The sequence below is a fragment of the Neopelma chrysocephalum genome, unplaced genomic scaffold (assembly GCF_003984885.1).
Source record: "Neopelma chrysocephalum unplaced genomic scaffold, ASM398488v2 Primary Assembly neopelma1_25, whole genome shotgun sequence".
Lineage (NCBI taxonomy): Eukaryota > Metazoa > Chordata > Aves > Passeriformes > Pipridae > Neopelma > Neopelma chrysocephalum.
In genome coordinates this window covers 40,199,992-40,223,838 of record NW_020897694.1, presented here as the reverse complement: position 1 = coordinate 40,223,838, position 23,847 = coordinate 40,199,992, and the positions used below count along the sequence as shown (strand labels likewise).

The 23,847-nt window shown below is 36.6% G+C and overlaps 1 protein-coding gene across 2 annotated transcripts; it reads right to left on the bottom strand.

Annotated features, from left to right (window-relative positions):
• Positions 1 to 445: 445 nt before the first annotated feature.
• On the bottom strand, positions 446 to 23,823 carry DCUN1D2 (defective in cullin neddylation 1 domain containing 2). Of its 2 annotated transcripts, none has more exons than XM_027675041.1 (7): positions 23,755 to 23,823; positions 21,125 to 21,341; positions 18,213 to 18,381; positions 15,464 to 15,594; positions 5,735 to 5,817; positions 4,344 to 4,440; positions 446 to 3,665 (listed from the first exon to the last, which is right to left on the bottom strand). In XM_027675041.1, the coding sequence occupies exons 1-7, from the start codon at positions 23,755 to 23,757 to the stop codon at positions 3,586 to 3,588; spliced, it is 780 nt and encodes a 259-aa protein (XP_027530842.1). In that variant the 5' UTR covers positions 23,758 to 23,823; the 3' UTR covers positions 446 to 3,585. The 2 variants fall into 2 exon arrangements, with proteins under 2 accessions (XP_027530842.1, XP_027530843.1); XM_027675042.1 differs by having other exon boundaries at positions 446 to 3,487.
• Positions 23,824 to 23,847: the final 24 nt, after the last annotated feature.

Below are 23,847 nucleotides of genomic sequence, written 5' to 3'. Positions count from 1 at the left end.
GAAGGGAATCCATAACAGGTGAATACATACCTCTGAAGGTCTTTGCACACACTTCTGAGCATGCTGCTGCTCCTACAGAGCTCAGAACAAGGACTGAGAAACACTTTCCCCGCAATTACACCTCTCATTGCCAGTACAAACTAATGACACAAATTGCAGAGTATGGGCACCAGTATATAGCGACTACATGTAGTGAATACAGCACTGCAGCTAAGCATGTCAAGCTTCTTAAAAGCTTAAACATGGCACAGATGAGCAAACCAAACATTTATTATAGCTAGTCAAAAGTTAATGAGTTACATCCTTGCCCTTTTCTGGCTGATGGTATAATAATGCAAGAATGTAATAAACGAACCAGATAGCAAAAAACGCACCGGCCTTTGCAAGACTTCCAAAGCAGAAAGCTGATGAAAACCATACAGATGTCTCACATGACTGACTTCAATCATTTATGTTGACAGTCCATTTATTCCTTTTTCCATTGCCACAAAATTTACACACGTACAGCTTACTCAGCAGCAAATCTCCCAGGTGCATTGAATGAGCAGATGCCTGCAGGTTTGCTCTCCTTGGCATGACACACATGATAAATTACATTTAAATTTAGAATTGGCATGTACAAATCCTATGGCTCAGTTTCAAACCCTCTAGGATGTAAAACCAAACAACTTGGCACCAACTTTAAAAATTCATACAGCATATCTGTGAAGTAATACTGTATGCACCGAACAACTTGAAGACATCTGTACCATTTATGATTATAAATTGAACAGCCTAAGTGTTACCACTGTATCAGCTTACTTAAAAAGCAAGTCAGAGTGTCCTGTAAAGTGGAACTGTGGATAGCAGATAATTATTAAAATACATAAGAAACTCATAATTTCAAAGTAATTTATTTGTATTTTCAATGATTGTTCAAGTGTGAAGGTGTTACTCCATGCTATTATGTATGGGAATGTAAAAAGCATGTGGTTTCAAAGGGATAGAATACCAGGAAGAACAAAAGAAAAAGAACATTACACCTCAGAAGTTGGCTGATAAGAAGCAACTCCTATCTTCAGATATTTTACCCACTCCTCCTGGGTTGGAAGGTGTTTCCCATGAAGGATCCTCACAGGAAGGAGGCTTAAGAGTGAGTAAAAGTACATATATAGAAACTGATTATTGTGCTAAACACCTTCCCTCTTACTTAGATTAACAAGGCAAAAAAAACTCAATTCCCATGCCTTTTTAATGCTCTATTTATTTTAAAAGGTAAAAGGTTCATCAGCTTGATTTGAAGGAACTCTCAGCATGAACAAATGTTTCACAAGCTCTAGCACTATGAAACTTGAGTTGCATCACATACTGATAAACTACTTTTGTGCAGTTATATTATAGCTATACATTTTAAGTGGCAATTGTGAATAACAAGCATTCTGTCACTTCTGGCTAGATAAATGCACTTGATGCTACAAGATGTTACATATTCGCCAAAGTCTATGAGACTGATACAGAAATGTCTTGTTTTGGGAGGGAAACGTAGATAAATCAAATCTATTTAAAAGAGCATAACACTACTTTTCAATCCCTGTTGACTTCTATAGAAGTTATGTACAAAATGCCCTTCTACAAAGATGCAGGCAGAAAGTAATAATTGGGCTTAACCTTCCTGGCTAACGTTACACAGAAGAAGGAGGCAGCTGCCGGCTGAGACGCTGACACCTGGTGGCTGCCCTGCAAGGGCAAAAAAGTACACCAACAATAAATCACTCTCAGAGCATTTTTAATTTGCTTGCTATACACTCTTACTAAGAGAAAACTTGCTAATTTGTTCAACTTTGCCCTAATCCTGCTTTTTAAACATCATGCACAACTGAAATTCTCTCAAGTGGAAGAATGAAGGCAATCTCTCCGTATGCAGCATGTACATTTGTTCTTGCAGGTTGCATTGACATAAATGAAAGCTCACTGCTTGTATGAAACTCTAAATATTAGAGTTTAAGAGAATATTGCAAGCTTTTATACCCTTGCAACAACAAAATAAAATAGTATGCTGTCATGCAGTGCTTAAGTGATCTCATGTGATCCAAATAGACATAATTTAAATAACTTAATGTACTATTTTCTCCAAAATTCTTGCACCTATTCAGCTCTGATTACAGAAAATATATTGATCATAGCTGTACACGCTCTTTAGCAACACTTCATTTTAACAAACTTTTACAGTGGCTATGACAAACTCATTTTGATGAGGTAGCATTTGAAAGAGCCCTGTGTGAAGACATGCTGAATAGTTTCTGGTAAAACATTTTTGTGCTTAGACAGTGGAAGACACTTTTGAGGAAGAGGAGACTGACCGCTGTACACTTTATAATCAATTGTTGGCGTAAGGGGAGAAACAAATGACTGAACAAATTCAGATTTGGTGAAAACTGGTCCAGTTCCACCAGCCTTGAGATCACTGAAACCGCATCAATTTACTCTTCCTCCCCCCCCTCTTAAATATATAAAATAGAATGCACAATACATCCAGAGGCATGAATACTTATGATCATTAATATAAAGTCTCCTTACCCCTAGCTCTTTTTCCAACATAGAAGCCAACTAGTTAAGTCTTTGGGCTTATTCACGTATATTTTCTGTGAGAAGTGCCAGGATTTGCATTTATGACTATGTTGCATTTAGTTAGAATTTATGGTACGTTTCAATCTATAAATAAAATCCACATTCCACCAGTTCCTTATTAAAAATAAAATAGAACACATAACTTAAGACTAACTGAATTAAGATAATCAAACATGAATTATAAAAGCATCTTTGGTTGTTTAATGTCTACATTAAAATAGTTAATAAAAAAAACCTGGAGGTGCAACACAGCATAGAGCAGCAGCCTGTCCTCAGCAATGCTACTCCTACATGTCCAAGCACTTCAAGAAGAATAATGAGGAATTTAATCTCATTGAGAGAAAACAAAAGGCTGGATATAATCAATCTACACATCCAAGACTTAAAAGTAAAAACTGTAAGTTTGGGCAACAAGTTTAAAAAAAAAAAATGCGTAAGTGGGTTTGTTTGTTTTTGTTTTGTTACAATTCCATATTAGGACAGATCCATGGAACTAACTTTTATAAAAATACAACGTACTGCATAAGTTTTATTTAGGGATTTAATTTATATACCACAAATACTGCTTTTAATATAAGTACAATATAATACAGTTTTGTTTATGTAACTGCTGGTGTTCACTTTGGATCATGAACTGAATGGCATGCTGTGCTGTCAAAACTTTAATAAAATGGCCTCTAGTTAAACTTCTCCAAAGTATAAAATCATGCAAAATCTACATCCTATATGATATAACCAGTACAATAATTGAAGCCAATAGCCTACAAACAGCCTGAACTATCTTCTGAGTTTGTTCTTGAAGTGTCCACAAGTCAGCCATCATATTCTTTAGGCGGAAAGGAAGAATTTCAGTTTTGTCTGCAGAATGTCATCACGACCACTGAAACCAGCAAAAATGTGCACAGTTTTCAGTTAACAAATCTTCATCACCCAGTGCAGTTCAGAGAGCATGTTTAGTCCATATTGACATGTCTGGGGTTAGGAAGTTTTATGTTTTCCTCCTGTGACTATTGGTCGTGCATATTCCACGAAATCATCTATTAGAACAGGCCACGCCCCTAAAGAGAAGTCAAGCAATTCAGAAATTATTCTATTATTATCAGCAATAAATCAGTGTAGTCTTTAAACACAAAAGATCAGAAGCTCACCTTGACATTTCTGGCCTAGTCTAGCTTTAACACCTGAGATGATAAAACACTTGAAAAAAGCACCTAACTAATGAATTCAACATTTGAATCTCTTCTTGCAGCAGTGGTTCTTAAGACAAACAAAATGTATTTAAAGGACAAAAATCCACACCACAAATATAAACATTAGTTGATAGCAAAACCATGGCATTCTTATTAGAATCATTCATATCTTAGGACATATTTCTGTACACATTCCAAAACAGAATTAGTAACAGAGCGTAAACCGTTTTTAGGTTAGCAAAAATTTTGTACAAAACATTCAGCTTCACTGGGAGATTTGTAGCATAACATGCTCAAATAACGTAGTATATAATGGTGTGACAGTATCTTTACTTCTATTTACATATTACAGCAAACAAAAACAGTTAACCTTCTTATCATTACTGTTTTGGCAACAAGTATGACACTGTATTTCCAGCTAAAACTCTAAGGATAAACAAATTAAGACAGGAGGCATCAACATATTCTCTTGCTGTTCATAGCAATATTTTAATTCTGCTATTTTTTAAAGGTATTAATTTTTTAAGATATTCAGGTACTGCTTACCCTCTTCATCATAGTTGGACATATCATCTGCAATCATATTTCCAAAGTCTAACAAAAGATTCCAAGTATCTTTTGGAATTGATCTTTTATGATGTTCCTATAATGGAAGAAAAATGGTACTGTTTAATCCAAACTACTTTCAAATTCCAGCATTTTATATTGACATATACAGAAAACCACCTTTTACAAACGTTTCTTCATCATCTTAACAAATAACCAAAAGAACACCTGAAAGAGTCCTAGCTTGCTTCTTTCTTATGTTTAAATCTTTTAATTTAAACCTTTCTTCTGAAATAAACATTCATGTTAAATAGTTCTTCTCAAGTAACACACTTTAAACCAGGTCATCTAGACCACTACTTCAAGTAGAGATCCACAGAACTGTCTGTTGTAACAAACTTGATCACATAGCAAAGTGGGCAAAAAACTTGCCGATTTTTCTTCAGTTACATCTATAGATCTGAATTTGGATGTGTTAAGTTTATTAAGGCAGTTAAAACATAAAATGTTTTCACAAGTCCTCTTGATGAAACTGGTACATTATTCAGTGATTCAAATAAATATACTGCCTAAAAATTTAGAAAAAACTTCAGGAAAATATTTCAAAAAGTATACACTTCCCCTACTAGGCATTGAGGGACAAAATGCAGAAAGACTTCTTATTTCTCCTAAAGTACAGATAAAAGGATAAATTGAAAAAAAATTAAGATAGATTACACATTATGTAATTTTTTTTGTAATTACACAGACATGCAAATTTAGAAATATGGATGAGTGAAACAGACCTTTTATATGAACATTTTTCAATTTCAGAGGTTTAATTTATGCATCTTTACTCCACTGCCCACAGAATTGCAATAGTAATAAGAAAACTGCCAAGATCAGTTCACAACTAGTAGCTAAAAAATTAGTCAAACTAACTACTCAGGCAAGAACTTTTTGCTTAAAATTAAAATTTTTTAAAGTTAAATATCAATTCTGTTATGACTGACCTAAAAAGACTGAGTTTATTCATTAATACTACAAAAGTCAGAGCATGGTAAAAATACATTGTGGACAATAATCACAGATGTCTTGAGAATAAAGACAGCATCAGTGGAATCTACAATCATGGCTTCCTTTTATGCAGAAACTTTCGTAAGTAGGAGATACAGAATCAAGCAAGCAGAATATTCTATTGCTTTGCTACATCATTTTACATTCTTCTCAATTGGAAAATTATATACAGAAGATTTAATTTGGCTTGATTGAAGACTATTTTATATCAGTTTTCAAAAAGGAAAAAGTTCAAAGGAAATATTCAGATATCCTGTCTTTTTCTTATTGGAAGCACACAACCTACAACAGCCTGTAGACTAAGACAAGCAGTAAGGAACACGGTACATACTTACCAACAAAAATTTATTCCAAAGATCTAGAAATTTAAACCTTCCTGACAAGACTAAATTCCAATATGCAATTGCCATTTCTAAATCTGCAAGAGATAAAGCAACGCATGAATATACAGCCCATTATAAGCAATAAACCCCTTATGGTTAAACTACTAATGCTACATCCAGTATATGATGATACAAATGAACAACATTAATTTAAAATCACTAAAAAAAGTATAAGGAATTTTTTTCTACTCTCACTGAACCAAAAGGTAGAAGACAAGCAGTCACGGTATAAATTGTGTATTGAACATCAAAGTCATTAAGACTAAAATATTTTTGTCACCATTCATCAGTGCCAGATTAAAGCTACTTTTAATCTACAGAAACAGAACAAGATAGTTATCGATAACTTTGTCTGCAAATTAAAAAATAAAAATATATACACACACACAAATGCAGGAAATATTGATAGGAACACAAACATTTAAATCCACAGGTGTCAATTCCTCTTAATTTATCACATTTTATACACACTTGACTGTGAAGGGAATTTAAGGACACAAGGGGATAAAAAAAAATAATTTCTCTGTGCCATTATGATTCTAGAGAACCCCTTATGGCAATAATTCTCTTCTTCTGGAATCATTTCATAGATAAACACCTACACACAATACTGAAAATATAATTCCAAGAAAGCGGCCCTTATTCTGCATCATGACCAGTGATCTGAGAGCAGAGTTTGAGGGAGGATACAGCACTGCCACATACTCCAGCAGAAAAGCAGGAGCAATATTAGATGCAGCTTAAGGGTAGAAAGGATGTTTCCTTGAAGGCCTGTTTTCATCTTCAGCAACTCACAATACCTAATGGCTTCTGTGCCTGCTCCTGCAGGTAACAGCACTAAGTGTATGCTTAGTGCTGTGCAACCACAAAGTAAACCACAGCCTTTCTTAAACCACAAAAATATTTCAGCTTGTGCTTTCAGGGTAAAGGAAGTGTAAACAGAATATAAAGCTTAACAGAAAGTACTGTCACAGCAGATTAAGACAGAAGCTTGACCTCCACCTGCAAGAAAGCAGCACAGGTTTTGACACTGTACCTTTCATGTTACAAATCAAAGGACACTGTCACCTGAAATCAAGTTTCAAGAATGAGAGAGATGTTCCAGATCTTAACACAGCCATGTCCCTACAGTCCCTGTATCATACAGAGCTGGAGCCCAGATAAAGTTCAATAGTTAGGATGTAGAGAAATACTATACACCTCTACCTGGCTATATAGAGACAGTGCTGCCAGTGTTTGTCCTACTACGATCAGAGTGCTCTCCAGTACAGAACTTGTATTATGTCCTAATTATGCCCTACTAAACTTCTTTCAGTTTTTCCTATCTTTGCCACCATGTTCACTTTTCACAAAAAATAAGTAGAAGCAAGTAATTAATAGCATTTACTTGCTGCTTAGATACACAGATTAATTATTCTTACCTGTTATCCCAAATGAAAAGTGAGAAATTTGAATAATCTTAAGAGCTTCTAAACTTCACTATGAAGTGACTGACTTTGATCCCATTCACTCAGGCTTCTATATGAAGACTTAACCTTTCCAAGCAAACCTTGCAAATCTATCACATGACAACATTAAACAAAATGCACTTGGAAGAAATAACACCTTAATAGCTGAAGAGTTTTTATACTTCTGATGGAAACATTCCTTGGAAAAACGAAGAAAGTACAGGTAGGGAAACAAAGATGGCTAAAGACGCCAAAAAAGAAGAGTTGAAAGGGACAGAAGTGATCACACTTCCTTGGTTTATCTGGGTGTTTGTGTCAAATTCAGTATTATGTTAAGGTGATCTTGATTATTGCAAAATTCTGAAAACACGTGAAATACTATCTTAAGTTGATACTTGAGGGGCACAGTACATGTGTGTGCCAAGGTATTCTCCTGCACAAAGATATAGGAATTATTTGCTATAATGTATGACAAATGCATATTTCACTGGGGATGTTGCTCTGCAGTGGCTGAAACTGGTCCACACTGGAGTGGCTCTCCCCATTAGGCACAAGGAAGAAAGTTCTATCTTGGCAAAATTTGCCCAAGGGAAAAAATAAAGAAAGTCCATCTCCCACATCTGGTTCAATGTAATCCTACAAACCCGTGAACTAACACAACAGTTATTTGAACAAAAGGACTAGATGGGAACTATCACTTTTGGTAGGGGTGTCAGTTTATGCAGTCTTACAGTACATGAGAGAACTAGGCCGTCAGGTGTGCCACATTCTCAGGGCCTACAGCTACACTTCTGTTTGAAGACAATTCCCTACCTAGGTTGAAAAACTTCACACTGGAGGACAAAAAAAGAAGATTTTTTTTTTTTTTGCTTTAAAGGGAAGACCTCGTCACAGAGTTCCAATTCTACATTAGGATGCTCACAGTAGTATCAATAAACAGCAATACTGTGGAGACTGTATCTGCTACAATTAGCGCTGCACTAATAGATATTAAAAAAAAAGGCCTTATGCCATTTGAGTTCTGCATCCCCACAGGAAGATGCTTTTGCAAGGCAAGAATTTCCCAGGCAGTCTTAGGAATACGATTTTCAATGCTGCATAGATATGAAGGCATCATTACAAATAAAAATCAAAGTACAATTATAAAATATGCTGGGTTTGTAACAAAAAATATGCTTTCCACATTATAGACTAATAATTCAAATTTTATAAATGGAAAGCAAAAGACAGATGCACGAATCTCTGAAAACACGCAGGCAAAGATCAGTTTAAAAGATACTTCATTGCTAACATCCATGTTCATATCCAAACATAAAATGGCTAAATGGTTAATGTTCCAAGAACATCAAAAATACCACATCACTACTATACATTATACAGTGGTTTGAGCTTTTCCTTCACCCTTTGCTTTCAAAATATTTTCAATGTCAACATCTACCGAGTTGTAAGTCATGAAGCCCCTTAAACAATCAGCTTTTCAGTCAGAAATACAGTATTTTGCATGCAGTATGATCTATTCTGAAACATTAAAGCCTCATTCTAAAATTGCTTTTAAAAAACCTCAGCCTCTTCTACCCTGAACAGAAAACTTGAAGTGATAACAAATACCATAATTAATGCAGAAAGAGAAATATATTATCAGTTAGACAGCCTGTGTCTACTTTCAAGATTTGATCAAATGCTTATTTTGTTAACAAAGAAAAAAAAAATCATTATTAGATCACTGCATAAATAAAATAAGTTCCTCATACCTTTATTATGATTTTGGACAAGGGCAATGAAATCACTGCATGCAAGAAATCAAGGAAGAGTGAAAACCAAAAGAGAAATTAACAGCAAGGAATTGGCTGGAGAGTAGGATTTGTGATGAACATGAAATGCAGTTCATTTAGACCTGCTGCGCCAAAGCTGCACTCTGGGACTGTAGCACTCACTCGTCATCCTCTGCCAAACAGACCTTTCCAGCTCTCAGCCTGCCCTACCAACAAAAGCTGTTCATGCAATCATGTTTGAAACTGTTAGAATGTTATCATTAATTCACCTAAATTACTGATCTAACTTTTCGACACTGTGTCAAAATGAATGCAGATATGGGAACAATGGAAACTGGTGTCAATATATCTCAACAACTGGACTATCACACTGCCAGACTATCCCACTGCCTGACCAATAAGCATCAAAGAAATACTTGCAAGATTCAATGATTTACTCATTTCCTTGTTTCCTCATCTCTGAATGATTTTAAGAGTCTTCTTTTGCCTCCAAATTAAGAACATGGACACAAGAATTAGTTTCTTCTTTCCTAATCAGCAAAATAACAAGAAAGTACCATCAAGATTCAACCCAAAAATGTCCCACCAAATTCCCAGAAGCTTAGAGAAAAATAGCCTTTATCTGCAACTGGAAGTTCCCCCACAGAAGGAAGAGAGAAGGGAAAAAAAAAACAAGTAAAAGGTATGATACTGATACAGATCATAGCTAAACTCAAGATCCTGCTGAGCTGGATCCACTCATCCCTGCAAAGACATTAGCAATGAGTTTCTCAGTGCTCTACGTTAGGGGATGAAATGCACAGTGTCAGATTAAGTGCCTGTAGTGGACAAGGAAGAACGGTAAAGCACAGCACGTGGATTTCAGAGGAGCACTGCAGGAATTGAGCAGGGTCTGACTGCGCTCATTAGCTCTATCTCAGTGTCTGCACATTGAAACAGGTCGACCACATGCAGAACCTTTCATGTTTATTATCTTAAGCATCAACTGCACAAAAGCAGAAACTGAACTGCTTTGGAATGCAAGCTAGACTTAGAAGATGGCTTTCTAAACATCAGTTGAGTGAGGCCTAATGAACTGACTGTAGTCAGTTCTAAAATCCTTTTGCCTCTGCAAATCTCAGCATGTACAATTGAGATAAACTACAACAGATGCCTTAAAGATGACTGGATATATATTTCCCAAATAGGGGCCAAACATGAGTAAAAGAATCAATAAAGCATTACTAGAACTGGCAGTTATGCTACAGTTTTGCTGCTACTGTTGGCCTTTTTTGATCAGAGCACCTCTTTTATACCAAGTTTCTCTTAAACTGATGGCACTTTCAGCAAGAAAAATGTGAACAAAAATAAAGCAAGTACCATACACACAGACCAAAGCCATTGGAACACCTAAAATACAGCATTCACAGACCTCTTTCAAAATAAACATGAAATTCATGTTGAACTCCTTCAACATCTTCTATCCACTGACTCCTACAAATAGCCTATGAATGGATCAATCTAATTCTTCACTGAAAGAGGAGGAAGTTTTGGTAACTAGGTAGGTGGGGAAAGAAAAATAAATAGAAAAAAAATCCTTCCCTAATGTCCAAGGGTCTCTTCAAAGCATCTTGAGATACTGCTATGACAAAAGCCAAAGCTGATGTTGCTTCAATTAAAAAGAGCACATTATACTCATCTGCTCATAGAAGATGAAACCTCCTTGAAGTCCACATACCGGATGCAAAGAGAGTCATTCTTCTGGTCTTGAGGTAATATTTGATTCAGTCTGAATGCCCTCCTCATCTTTCATCTCTTGCTTGATCCCAGGCAACTGGCAGAGAGAAGGAAGCACAACCTTTTGAGCCAGCAAGCAGGCGAAGGGATCACAAAGAAGTGATGAAGGACCAAATTAGTTTTTTGTTTCCATGTTGAAAGATGAAGACCATGAAAGAATGCATTAAGCTCCTTCTGGTGCTGAAACAAACTGTAATAAACTCCTGAGCATGTCTTGTTGAGGCTCAAAAGGAGACCCATTAAGAGAATCACAGCAAGTATCAGGTTTAAAAAAAGAAAAAAAAAGATGAAGCTAAGGCCTTGTTTTGAGCTTGAATAGTGGCCTTAGAAAGCTGAACGCCTCTGTACGAAACATGACAAAAGACCTATAATCCTGTTCTTCAGTACACTTATCAACCAAGACCTAGGATACAAAATTTCACTCTGACTGCAGTAGAACAGCTAAAACTGGGGAGTAGAAGGCGAGATAAACCTCTCCACATCTGTACCATGCAAAACTGAAAGATTTATTGTACTACATACAGTAGTGAGAACATGAGAAGCAGATTAAACAGACAGAATCACAGTTATCCATAATAATTCTTTTTAAAGTCTCCTGGCAAACCAGACCTCAACAAATTGCCCCTATTAAAAGTCAAAATATATAGGAAACATGCAAATGAAGCTTAATATAACTAAAAATTATGTATGCCAGATACAACATTCAGCCACTGAGGTGGCATTGCTGTGTTGAAACCTAGCTATGTTTTTTTGCCTGAATTCTGTCCACCACTTGGAGAGACACAGTCTTAACAGTTATAAGCATCCATCTTCTTCTTTGATAATGATCAAATCTATTCAGATTTATCTGAAACACACTTGACAGTTAGGTGCTGAGTAACACTAATCAGAACATCATTTTATGTTTAAAGAAAATTATGGTAGATTTTATGCACTGTGCTTTTGCCTCCCGTATCTCACTACTTACACAAGCTATCACACTGGGGGAGTGCTACTACTTTCATGTCTTTTAACAGCATGTGTCCAGATTGAAATACACTACTTGGTAATATTAAGGTAATAAAAGTAAATGGAACATTCAAGTTGGATGAGACTATAGAGACAGAAATCCCACAGATATAAAGAGAAATAAAAATTTCCCACTATCACCACATGAACTGTGGAAAAGAGACTCCTATAAATGGCTGTCCTATTTCTAGGAATGAGTATTGGTATACCGAACTCTGTGACTATTTTGGGGAATGACAGAACAGATGCAACTTAATTTATTGGAGAGGATTCTAATTACATAAAGGCAGAATTTCTTGCACTGGTTTTGAGGGGAACTGCAGAATAAGAAGAAATAAAAAAGCAACAGAAGACAGGCTGTTCTAAAAATAAATCAATAAAACATAAAACTACACACACTCCCCTCCCACTGAAGACTGCTTTCCTGGAGCAAAATCCACACTGCATTATGAAGACAACTGTGTCAGGTAACACCAAAATTCTTCTATCACCAAAAAAAAAGAACCCTCTAAGAAGGGCTTCTGTGCCTTTCCACTCCCTTACAAATGGCAGCTGGTATGATAAAAGATACTATGTGTCCTGTTGATAACCCTGGAAAGAAAAAAGTCTGAGATTTTTTTTGTTCAAGATATGCTCCAGGCAAAAAGATTCAATGAAAACTGACAGTTATTTCAGAAACAACTTTTAGAAATTCAATCTTAAAGCACTGCTGCCCAAAGCGAACCCAGATATGGTGAAATTCATCTCAGTATGCTGGAGCAATCTCAAACTGCTACCTACCACCTCTGAAACTTCATAAAGGTCAAAGAAGTTCTAGAAGAACCTCAGTCATTCTCAGACAAACTGGGAGAAAGCAACTCATCCATGGAGTATCTGACACTGCACAATACTTAAGTAACTCAGACAATACAACAAAGGAAACTTTTACTAACTTTGCAACTTACACAAAACCTGAAAAAAGTGTAGCATGGTGGAAGACAGGATTATTCAACATTATTTGGATAAACTGAAAAACCACTTGGAAGTAAATAAGAAAGACTTCATTAAAGAGAAGTCATATAGCTAGTGGGAATAATCAACTGCAGAAAGAGAAGATCAAAGTTAACTGGGAGCATTGCACTGCTGCAGAAACCCCAAAGTAAAACAGACTGCAAACTGCAGACAGTATCAAACAAGCAAACTTAATGGGATGCAAAACAAGGAGCAAAATATCTAGGCACGTGGAAGATATCTGGTTTGGTTGGGTACTACAAGATGGAAGATCAATTGGATTGCAAAGGAGGAGAGTTGGAGGACAAAATATCAGTATCAGAGAGCTACGAGATAAAATTTATCATGATGATGCCTAAAGGCATCAACACTAGTTGGTTTTACTCAGTCTAGAGACTAAGGGAAGGCACATACATAATTGCCAAATACTCACTCTAAGGAAATACGCATTCTGCATATTTACTTTGGTCAGGTAAGCAGTGAATTGGAAAATTCAGGAACAGAGATTTAAGTTATATGCTAGAAAAAGAAAGAAAATAGAAATCTAACAATAGGTTCAAGCAAGCATGGACATAGATGTGTGAGACCTGCCATCAAAAATTTAAAATTATATGTCAAGGCAGTGGCTCCCAAACCTTTTCAGCCAGAGGACACCCACCAATCAGACGTCAAATCTTGCTGATAATTACTGAAACTGAAAAGGCAAGTTAGCATATACTGCTAGCATATCACTGAGCATTTGGTTAGAAAAACATCTGCAAGGAATGGTTTTCGTATATATCAATCCTGCCTGGCAAAAGGGAAGACACTATAGAAGTGTTTCTCTGTCTGTTACATTTAAAGACCACCTGGCATATTAAAAAAGAACTCATGAATCACTGTATTTCCTGATGCTTTTCAGGGGAGATAAGGAAAAAAAATAAATTAACTGCTGCTTACCACTTCTTAAACCAGCAGAAATAGATTTTAAAAAAGTAATCTGATATGTATTAAAATACTGATGGAGCAATGAACATGACTCATATCCAAAGCATTGCTGTTTGAACATTTTAGAGATATTGCAATAATTTCTTATGGTTTCAATATGCTACGATAATAAACATGAAAAATAATTGTTTAAGTCAGTCTGCCTATCACAGACCTATTTCTGGTAAGCTTTATTCTCAAGAGTTATTTCTGTTAAAAAAAAAGATGCACTAGCATTTACTTTCTTCTGCTGATACCTCAACTCCTAGTGTAAGAAGGAACTTAGGTGCTCTATTCACAAAAAGTGTCATTCTTACACAATAGAGAAGACAGCCTTAAAAATGAAAGGGCTTCCAATATTGAATAAACAGAAGTAACGGAAAACAAGTTTTCTCCTCATGTCAAATAAACAGCACATTCGGTTCTTTAGACGTCCCATAAATTCCAACCTCAGCTGTAATTGACTTACCTTTTCTGCAGTTGGAAAGTACTAAGCTTTGTTAATGAAGAGTAGCTAAGGGACTAGAATTCCAACCAGCCTCACAGAACCACTATAAAACTATTTCATTTTTCTGTCACAAAAAGTGGCATATAAGTCATGAGAGTGTGACACAGGTAATGAAAAATGAATCTGCCGCAAAAAATGAATAAAAATATAAAGTGGGTAAAATATAAAGTGGGTGCCCACAGTCTAAAAAAAAAAAAAAAAAATACAAGGGAGATTATTCAAAGTAGTTCCCAAGAAAGAACGTGGAACAGACGCCCCTGGTTGACGTCTAAAGCAATATTCTGCTCCTCCATTTCACTACTCTTCCAATAGTTCTTGAGAAAAACATATTTATAAACTTGCCAAATAATACAGACACAGATTTAAAGTGACTGTGCTAAAAACCAAATCAAAATGACAAGACCCACAAAAAACCCCCAACAAACAACTTCCTCTCATCCACAGCACAAAGAGAACAGTGATGATAGTACAGTGCTATTATATTCAACATGCAAAGCAGTTTAATTCCTTCCTACACAATGTCTTTTGAAAGTGGACATAAATTTGATGAGATAGTGAATTTCATCTTACTGTTTTTTCTCATCTATTCACAAACTAAATTTGAAGAGAGTAACAGATTTGAATTTATTTTAAATAAATATGTTTGAGTTTTACTCCAGCAAAACAAGACATGGACTGGGACAAATCTCAAATTTTATAAAAATAATAATTTAATGCTTTATTAACTGTATGCCTATTTTTATTTGAACCACTTCCATAATATTATTCTTCTAAACTTTATATAAAAATTGTGAGCTAAAACTAAAAATTCTTAGAAGAACAGTAACTTTGGCCCAGAGTTTTCTTCCTCTTCCTGAGCTGATATGACATCTTGTTTCAGTAGTTCTGAACAAAATGGGAAACACGAAGAGCTGATTAGTTCAGTATTTAAAAAAAAAAATCAAATTTGACAGGTGTCTAAGAACTGTAGGAACTTTTTTTTGACAGAAGGTGAGAGAACGTCAATACTAGCAGAAAAAAGCATTAGGTTATCTGTACCAAGGGGACATTAAAAAAGAGATTAATTGAAACAAGATAGGAAAGAGGAAAAGTCAGTGAAAGAAATCAATAATGAATTTACTATATACTATCACCATGAGAATACTGTAGTACTGGAAGCATTTGGAATTGACTTCACTGACTGTAGACATTTTCTTGATTTTTTTCTACTTACCTAGACCTTTTTGTCCAGGGTTTTTAGCAAAGTTAAAAGTAAACTGATAAAAATCTTTGAACTTTGTTGGATCCTTTAGCTCTTGTTCAAGTCTTGGCAATAGAGCTTTTAGTTTTTCTGTGGTGTCACACCTGTTCAAAAGAGGTTACATTATTTCCAAATATTAAGGATTTCTTTTTACTCCCCCCTCCCTTTTTTTTCATGGTTTAGTTTCAGAGTAAAACAAAACAGCAGTTAAGATAAAAACAGAGTATCTTTGTGGACAGCATTCTTAAAAATATAAACACTCACATGCCTTTACTAAGGAATTTTAAGCAGAACACTGTATACCTGCACCCATTAAGTACACAACACAAACAGGATTCAGTGGTTTAACTTCCTTTCTGTCCCCTCATGAATTTATGAACAGATGCTATTCTGTTCTTAAAGAACATATAGGCCTCACTGAAATCAGCTATCCTTTCCCCCTAGATAGTTCTTGTAACACAACTGTTTTGCTTTATTCTAAATAGATATTGCTTATTCCCTGCTCTCCTAAACAAAGAGCTGCACACTACGTTTAGAGTTAATCTTAGCATTAGAGGACTTTCCACCAAAATAAACTATTATTTGCAGTCATTCTCTCCCAGCCATAGAACACTTGAGGATAAAACCTAGGAAAAAAACAAGGCTTTGGTGATAGCCTGAAGGCCGACAAACCATTTAACAGCCTGGCACAGGCAAGCTAAGACAGAATCAAGTTACTGAGATTGTAACAGAGACACATCCCTGAATAACATGACTGAAGCATTTTCAGTGAATGCACCCGAGCTGACAAGACACCAAAGAAAAAGAGTTTTCCCCATGCCAAGGCATCAAATGAATGTTCACGGTTTACAGGACATTACCAATATCTTGAATTGTACCCAGAAACTCAAAGTGAAGCAAGCAGATTTCAAAAGAAACAGCTATCGTAACTAACATGGTACATCTGAAAGTTTTCTGTAGCTAAATGTTTGCATTTATTCTAAAGATTCAAGAAAAAAAATTCTATTAAAGGATGGGTAACTAACAAAATCTATAAAATGCAAATGCAGTTTTAACTGTCTTGCACGGTACAGATAAAAATAAGTACCTTTCTGGCCTACAGCAGTACCTGGTGAAAAAAAGATAAAGAATTCTGCCAGCAGTACTCAACTGAGAATTTCAGTTTCCCTGGGACTTGATCTAGTCAACAAATATACCTTCCGATATGCATCCTAAAAATGCTACATGATCTAAGCCTCAGGGAATTTCTTTTCATTCAAATGTTCACTTATGTGCATTGCTAAAAACCACAGACACTGCACCTCCAAGAATGTAACAAAAATCATTCCAAATTCCCAATAAGTGCTATACCAGTGGCAAGCAGACATGATCATATTAGGCTCCCAAGAACAGTTTATTGTGTGTTGAGAGAGAAAAATCACAGACCTCTATGAATCGAGCCAGAGACAGTCAGAAGGACATAGCAGCAATGTGACAATAACGTTACAAAACAAAAGCCAATCCAGAAGTCACAAGTGGTTTAGCAAAACCTTTTTAATCAGTTATATATATAAAAAAAAAATATGGCAACCTTTAATATAAGGGCATGAGCACTTGCTTGCTGTCCATAGCTAGAAAATCATTATTCTTGTAATTTTTACCAAAAGCTATCCAACAGGAAAAAATAAAGCAGTGGACTTCATAAAATATGAAAAATTATTTCATCAAAATTTATTAATACCTAAAAAGGAAAGTTTAAAAATAAGTCAATAACTGATGAGGTCAGTAACAACAGACTGTTGGGACCCCTGCTCAAGAAACAACCATCACGTTTGCTAGGAGTTGGTCTGTCGTAGAAAGGTGCCATTCTAAGATCAAATGAAATTATTGAGCTACAAAACACATGCACTAGTAATAAACTGTAATTACTGACCTATTCAATGCAATCTGTTAAAAAAGAAATAATTTTGACATCTCTATATATTAGAAATACTGCCCCTCTTGCAAGGAAAAGTTATACACAAAGTATTATTTTACGATGATACATACTTGACTTTATTGCCAAACAGAGGCAATGTTTAACCTCAAAGTCTGTTATTCAGAACAGCTCCATAATCCAGGAAGGGAATTGTTTTTAATCAGTTACATCACAGTCAGACTAAATAACCTTTTCTACTACCAATGCCCTCATTTTTATTTCAATTTCTCATACATATTTTGTACAAATGAAGTATCTAATATAGTAGGCAATATGAGAAAAGCATAGGTGGTAAAACAGGCAAAAAAAATAAAAGGTCCATTCAGTGGTGACAAGGTAAAGGGAAAGAAATGAAGGTTTTTTTCTGTTTTCCTATTTCTTTTCTGCTTCGACACCAAAATTTTTTTTCCCTTCGTGCACCTCCAGGGACTTCCAGTTTTTAACAGCACACAGTCCAACTCAAATCCTTAACACAACCACGCACGTGTTTACTGTGAATTACATAAAAAGATATGTGTATCTGCCTCTCTCCCCTGCTGTACAGGTAGAAATTGCTTTGCTCTTTCCCCTACTGTGGTCATTCTTAAGGCTTTGCAGTAAAGCACCAATTTAAGGAAGACAAGACACTACAGGCATTTAACACCTGTTAAGCTTGGCACCAGCCTCACCAGTTTTTTAAAGCTTTACACAATTTAACTGAAAATGTTTTAAATGGAAACCAAGTTCAGGCCTTACATTATGAACTATGCAGAAATGGATACTTACCCCAACTCTGTCATACCATCAACAAATTCCTTCTTACTGAATTCACATTGAGTAGCTGCCCTGAATTTCCATGCTACAACCAGGACACTGATACTGGCTGGGTCCAGGCTTAAATCATCACAAAACTGCTGAATTCCATCAATGCCAATTTTATTTTCATCTTGTGGGTCTGCAGTTCAAAATACAAAGAGGAGAATTATAATTACTTACAAAATATTTACAAATAATCATCTGACAACTCTGATGTGCTGCATAGCATAGGTCTTCATTTTTTCATAACATTCACAAATGTTTTCATTTGAAATCTAATTAATTTTAGAAGTACCTCAAAAAGAATCAATAAATATTCTGTGAACTTATCTAGAAATTGGTTTGCAACTTTTTCCTAAATTCATCAGCTAATGCCAACAAAACAGTTTTGCTTTCTCTCCATAATGCTCTATAAAATATTTGGGGAAAAAAAAAAAGTAACCCAAAATCAAGCCCAACAAAAACACACATATCATGTGACCCCACAGATTCTTCTTCCTGATAGGGACATATGAGTATCCACTATAACTATGTTTAAAGGCCACATTTAAACATTTTTGGTTTTCAATTATAAGTCATTGTTCAAACAATGCCTTAGCATAAGAGAAACTTTAGCTAAACATATAGCTTAGGAAATACTACATTTCAATACTACTAAGCAGTACCTTTCTCAATGTCGGAACCGCACTTCCTAACTACCTATGTCAGGGTAGATGTCTTCTAATAATTCTGTAACAAAATTATTTCTTAACCCTCCCCACCCCAAACAAACAACTCCTCCTGCACGTAAACTTAAATAATTGGAGAGGGGGAAAAAAATGAAATTACAAAAAAGAAAATAAAATTACACCTTTAGTTTTTAACGCTTGACAGTTCACAAACCACAAAACTGTCTTTCCCAGCTTTTGACAGGAAGACATTTAAGTATCATAAGTTGAGCTTTATAGAAGAACATCCCTCAAGTAAATGTAAAACTAACTCCTTAAACTGGTAAGATTTTCAACCATGCTATTTTTAAGTCCTGATCCAATAAGTTGATAAAAATAATCAAGTCTAAATCAACTTTTTTTAATTTTTAATTTAGCTCTTAAGTTAAGATCTATTTTTTCAGCCAATACTACAGTGAAAGAAATGGTAAATTCCAGAGAGGAAGTTAATTTAGCAGACAAAGACTTATACCCATTAAACAAAGAATTACACCCACAGTAAAATTCAGGGACCTTTGATCCCAAATAACAAGAAAACTTATCTGTTCAACTAGTTCTAAGACATGTAAAACACATTTCTGGTATAATTGGCAAGTAATTGAAGAACCAAAGGTGAGAAGTGCACTGTGTTGCAATCAGTGGAAAAAATTCAGAAGGATTTCAACAAGGACTGTTTCATCCCTATCATGTTTCATGTCATCCAGGTAACTACAAACAAAAATGAAATTGTTGTTTTAACAGAGTTGCTGGCTGAACAGATAAGAAAACTAACAAAAAGACAACACAGAAAATGAAAGACATTTCATCTCAGATTTCAAGGATAGTGCAATAATGTATAGGCCCATAGAACAAAGGAATTCCTTGTTGTTGTGGGGCCAATGACTCAGGTTTAAGCCAGATATGAAAAAAGGAAAGGTGCCTAACCAAAACTTTTATTGTCTTCTGTCAAATATCGTGAACTTATTTTCGAGTTTACAACTTTAAGAGTTGAAGTGCCAGAACTGCAAAGGTGTGCTGCAAACTTAAACACTGACATAAAACTGACGAGAGTTCCTTCCACAAAAGTTAAATGGTGCAGTTTCCCACTGCTAGAAAATTATGAATAACATTTGTGATAATGCTTTTCCATTTTAGATATTCTTAGCAGTATTTAAGAATTTGAATATATATTTTTGACCCACCAATCTCCAAGACTGACATGCAAGGAGCAAGCAAAGATTTAGATACGTGTATGTGTTATATATATGTAAATATATATATATATTTAAAAAACACAAAAAGTTCTCTAGGTTCACAAAGAAAGTGCTATAGCCTTGTTGGTTCTTTGTCCCTAAACAATTCATTACCACAAAATAATGGAATATTAAAGAATCCATACACTTAAAGTAGAACAGATTATGTAAAGAGGAAAAAAAAGTGCAAACAATATCATAAGAACTGGAAAAAGCGTATACGAAGCATGCCATGTATTTCAAGTACATGAAATCATAGCTGAATAGTGGTTAAGAGTTCATGTTTTAAAACAGAAGAGGTATGGATCTTAGCAGGGGCTGGCATGATTCCAGCCTGCACTGCTCCAACATGTCAGATGGCCACAGTTCAGCAAGCACTATAATCATGTACATTCTTATATTTACATGGCTATATTTTCCTTACATTTTTTCTATTCTTTTTTAACAATGCTGTAAAGTAAAACACGGAAAAGGAATAACTCTGCCTTTAATCTACTTTCCTTTACTTCAACATATAGAAATACTGCTGTCTTTGAACATAATTAACTCCCTCCAAACACTAGTGTAAGAACAACATGTATTATTTTGACATGGAAAGTCACAACATTTACATATTTAACAGCAGTTACCGGCAATAAATCAAATAAGTCGTGTAATAAACTTTGCTACCATACATAGCTGACACTTTTTCCTCATGATTGAATTTAATTTTCTACTTTTAAGCTCTACAGGAATCTCTACAGAAGTTGTGTCCTGACCCTTAAGAGCATTTAAAATCTTTTTCATTCTTATCTCATTACCACAAACACACAGAGAGAAGCAAAAGCTAGGAAGCTTAACTTAGAAGTCCTTAAGGGGAGGGGGAAAAGCAGAAAAACCACCCAAACAAAATAATTCGGAAAAAATACCCCAAAACCCACAACGAAAAACCCACAAGCCTTACCTTTGTATCGATTATACAGTTGTTCTAATTTCTTCCTGTCTACTGAATTTTTCATGGATTCTTTGTAGTATAAGTCTGGATTCTGGAAGTAGTTGTCAGTTGCAACTTCTAGTTTCCATTCATTCTGTGTTAAGCAGTATATAGCAGTCCTTTCACCAGCCTGGGTAAAGGCCATAAACTGGCGGACCTTGTCCTTCTGAGACGATTTAAGCTTATGCTTTGGGATGCAAAAGAAGTAGGAAAGCCAATGAAGCTAATCCAGAAGCTTGTTTCAGCATTCTACTACTAATGCCTACCTTTAAAAGGTTTTAGTTGTCTTATTGATGACAACTTTCACTTCAGAATTACAGGAAGACAAAGCCTTGTTCTTCTGCAGTTAAAAAGACACCATTTTCTTCTGAAAATTGAAGTGACAGCATCTATATATACATTTTTAGCAGCACATATTCTGACAGCAACAAATTTGTATTTCTGCTTTATTGCTCACATATGCAGAAGTTTTTCTGTTCTGTAACAGCAGTAAACACAAGTTTAATCATATAACAATATGGTTATCTTCTGAGAGACATGCCTAGTGGTTATAAAAACAAGAAATTAAAAACGCACAACTTATAGATTCTCAGATTCTGTATGAGTCCTTCATACACGCAGAAAAAATATTGAAAGAGTTTTCCTAATATTTTCCTAGCAACAATGAACAATGCAAAGTTTATTTTAAGTCAACAGCTGAAAAAGGCAGAAGCATTTCTCACATAATTACGTTAGAAAACATTTCCAACAGAATACATATGACAAAAAGAAAATAGATGAAGTGGACATCTCAGAGACTGCTGAATGTGACAATGAGACTATTAAACTGCTGTAAATGTGATCTAAAACTTTAATTAATCTCTGAAAAATACATTTATACTATTAATACATTAAACAACAAAACAGCCTATTACAGCAGTATACAGGAACTAATACGATGTTTCTCTCAGTTGCAGCAACCATACTGACATAACATCCCTAAACTCCTGGAACACCTAAGAAGTAGAAACAGGAAATTTATAGGGACCAAATTTGCTAGTAACATAGTTCAACATTATTCTTTACATGAAGTTAGAAGGAGATACCTTAAATCAAACTCTGTTTTTTATTATATTCTGTACCTTCCAGTTTTGTTAAACCATACTTAACGCATGGTCTGGGCCAACAACTAAGCTGAGAAATCTAAGTTCTTCAATACAGCCTAAATCATCAGATATAATGGAAAATTTACTGGTCTCTTAAATATCAAGGACAACTGAATCCTGACTCAGTGTGCAGTAAGCAGCAACCAAGTAAACTGAAAGATGGTCCTGTGTTATCTCTCGTACACATATGGATGGTGACATCTCAATTCCAGACAGTCCTGAGACAAGATATACATCATGTAAACAAGATTAGGACTTTGGTCTTTCCTACAAGATTTTTCAATTTAATATAATAAGAAAAATATAGAGTTTCTTTTTATACAAGAAACGTGTACAGTGGGGAAGAAAAAGTTGCAAAAATACAACGTATTTTGGTAAGAAAATAATCAATAATCCTTTGACTGCAAGCTCTATGTAACCATGACCCTGCCTCCAAATTTTCATTAAGGTCTAGCTATGGGAGTCTCTGCACCAAGATCTTCCTTAGGTACATAAACTTTTTGTGAGCAACGAACTTAGTGAGGATCACTTCAAAACAGAGGTCTCTGCCAACAACTCCAAAGCAAACCCCACGTCCTCTTTCAAGCCTAGTTAAGGTGCTTAGGTATATTTTCTAGCTGCGAAATGAAACACTGGGTTTTTGAAGGAATCAGCGATAAGAGACACACTCGACTCCCCAATCCACTACTCTGCCACGTCGTACGGTTCCTGCTGCTCCTCTGCGCCCCGAGCCCGCGCAGCGGACACGGGACCCGCCACAATCCCTGCGGGGCCGGGGAACCTCTGGGAGTCCTGTCTCCAGCGTCACCCCTCGCTGATGGCACCCGGACAAGGATGCGCACCTCTCATCCCGGTACAGACAGCTCAGTCACCTTCCAGGTGCCCTCTCCGAACGCCAATGACACCGCACCGCACACCCCAGGGAAGCGCTGGAGCCGCTGCACCAGGCGAACCCTTCCTTCCCAGGGCAGCCCCGGCCGCTCCCCGCCATCCCGGCCCGGGAAGGGAATTTGTACCTCACCTTTTCACCTCCTCCAGCTGCACCTGCCGCGTCCCCCAGCGGGGAAGGGGGCAGTGGGAGCGAGGGACTCGGGACTCCGGAGACCTGCCCCGCCAACCCGAATCCCAAAAAAGGGAAAGGTACGCGCCGCGCCGGCTGCCGGCGCTCGAAATACCCGCGGCGGTGCCCGGCCCCCTCCCTTCCCCCGCCGCCCCCGGTGACCTTCCCCGCTCCCGGCCCGGCGGGAGGGCGACTCCGCACGGGGTGTGTGTGTCTCCGTCCATCCCCGTGTCCCCTACCCTCCCCGCCCGGCGTCGTGCCCCCTCCCCGGGCAGGGCAGCGGGAGCCGGAGCGGTGGGAAGGCGCGGGTGCCCGAGGGCTGTTCCGGGGGTTACCCGGGGCTCTCCCCAGTCCCAGGTTCCACCGCCTCCCCTCCCCCCACTCGCACAACCTACCATTTTATTACCGGCGCCCCCACCAACTTCACCGCCCGGCGCCGCCTCCCGCGCAGGCGCGCACCGGCCCGCCCGCGCCGCCTCCCGCGGCGA

Excerpts from the sequence above, each read along its gene's own strand:
- DCUN1D2 (XM_027675041.1), bottom strand. Across the intron at positions 15,595-18,212 it reads GATGGTATGACAGAGTTGGG|GTGTGACACCACAGAAAAAC; the intron begins GTAAGTATCCAT and ends TCTTTTGAACAG. Across the intron at positions 4,441-5,734 it reads TTTGGAATAAATTTTTGTTG|GAACATCATAAAAGATCAAT; the intron begins GTAAGTATGTAC and ends CTTCCATTATAG.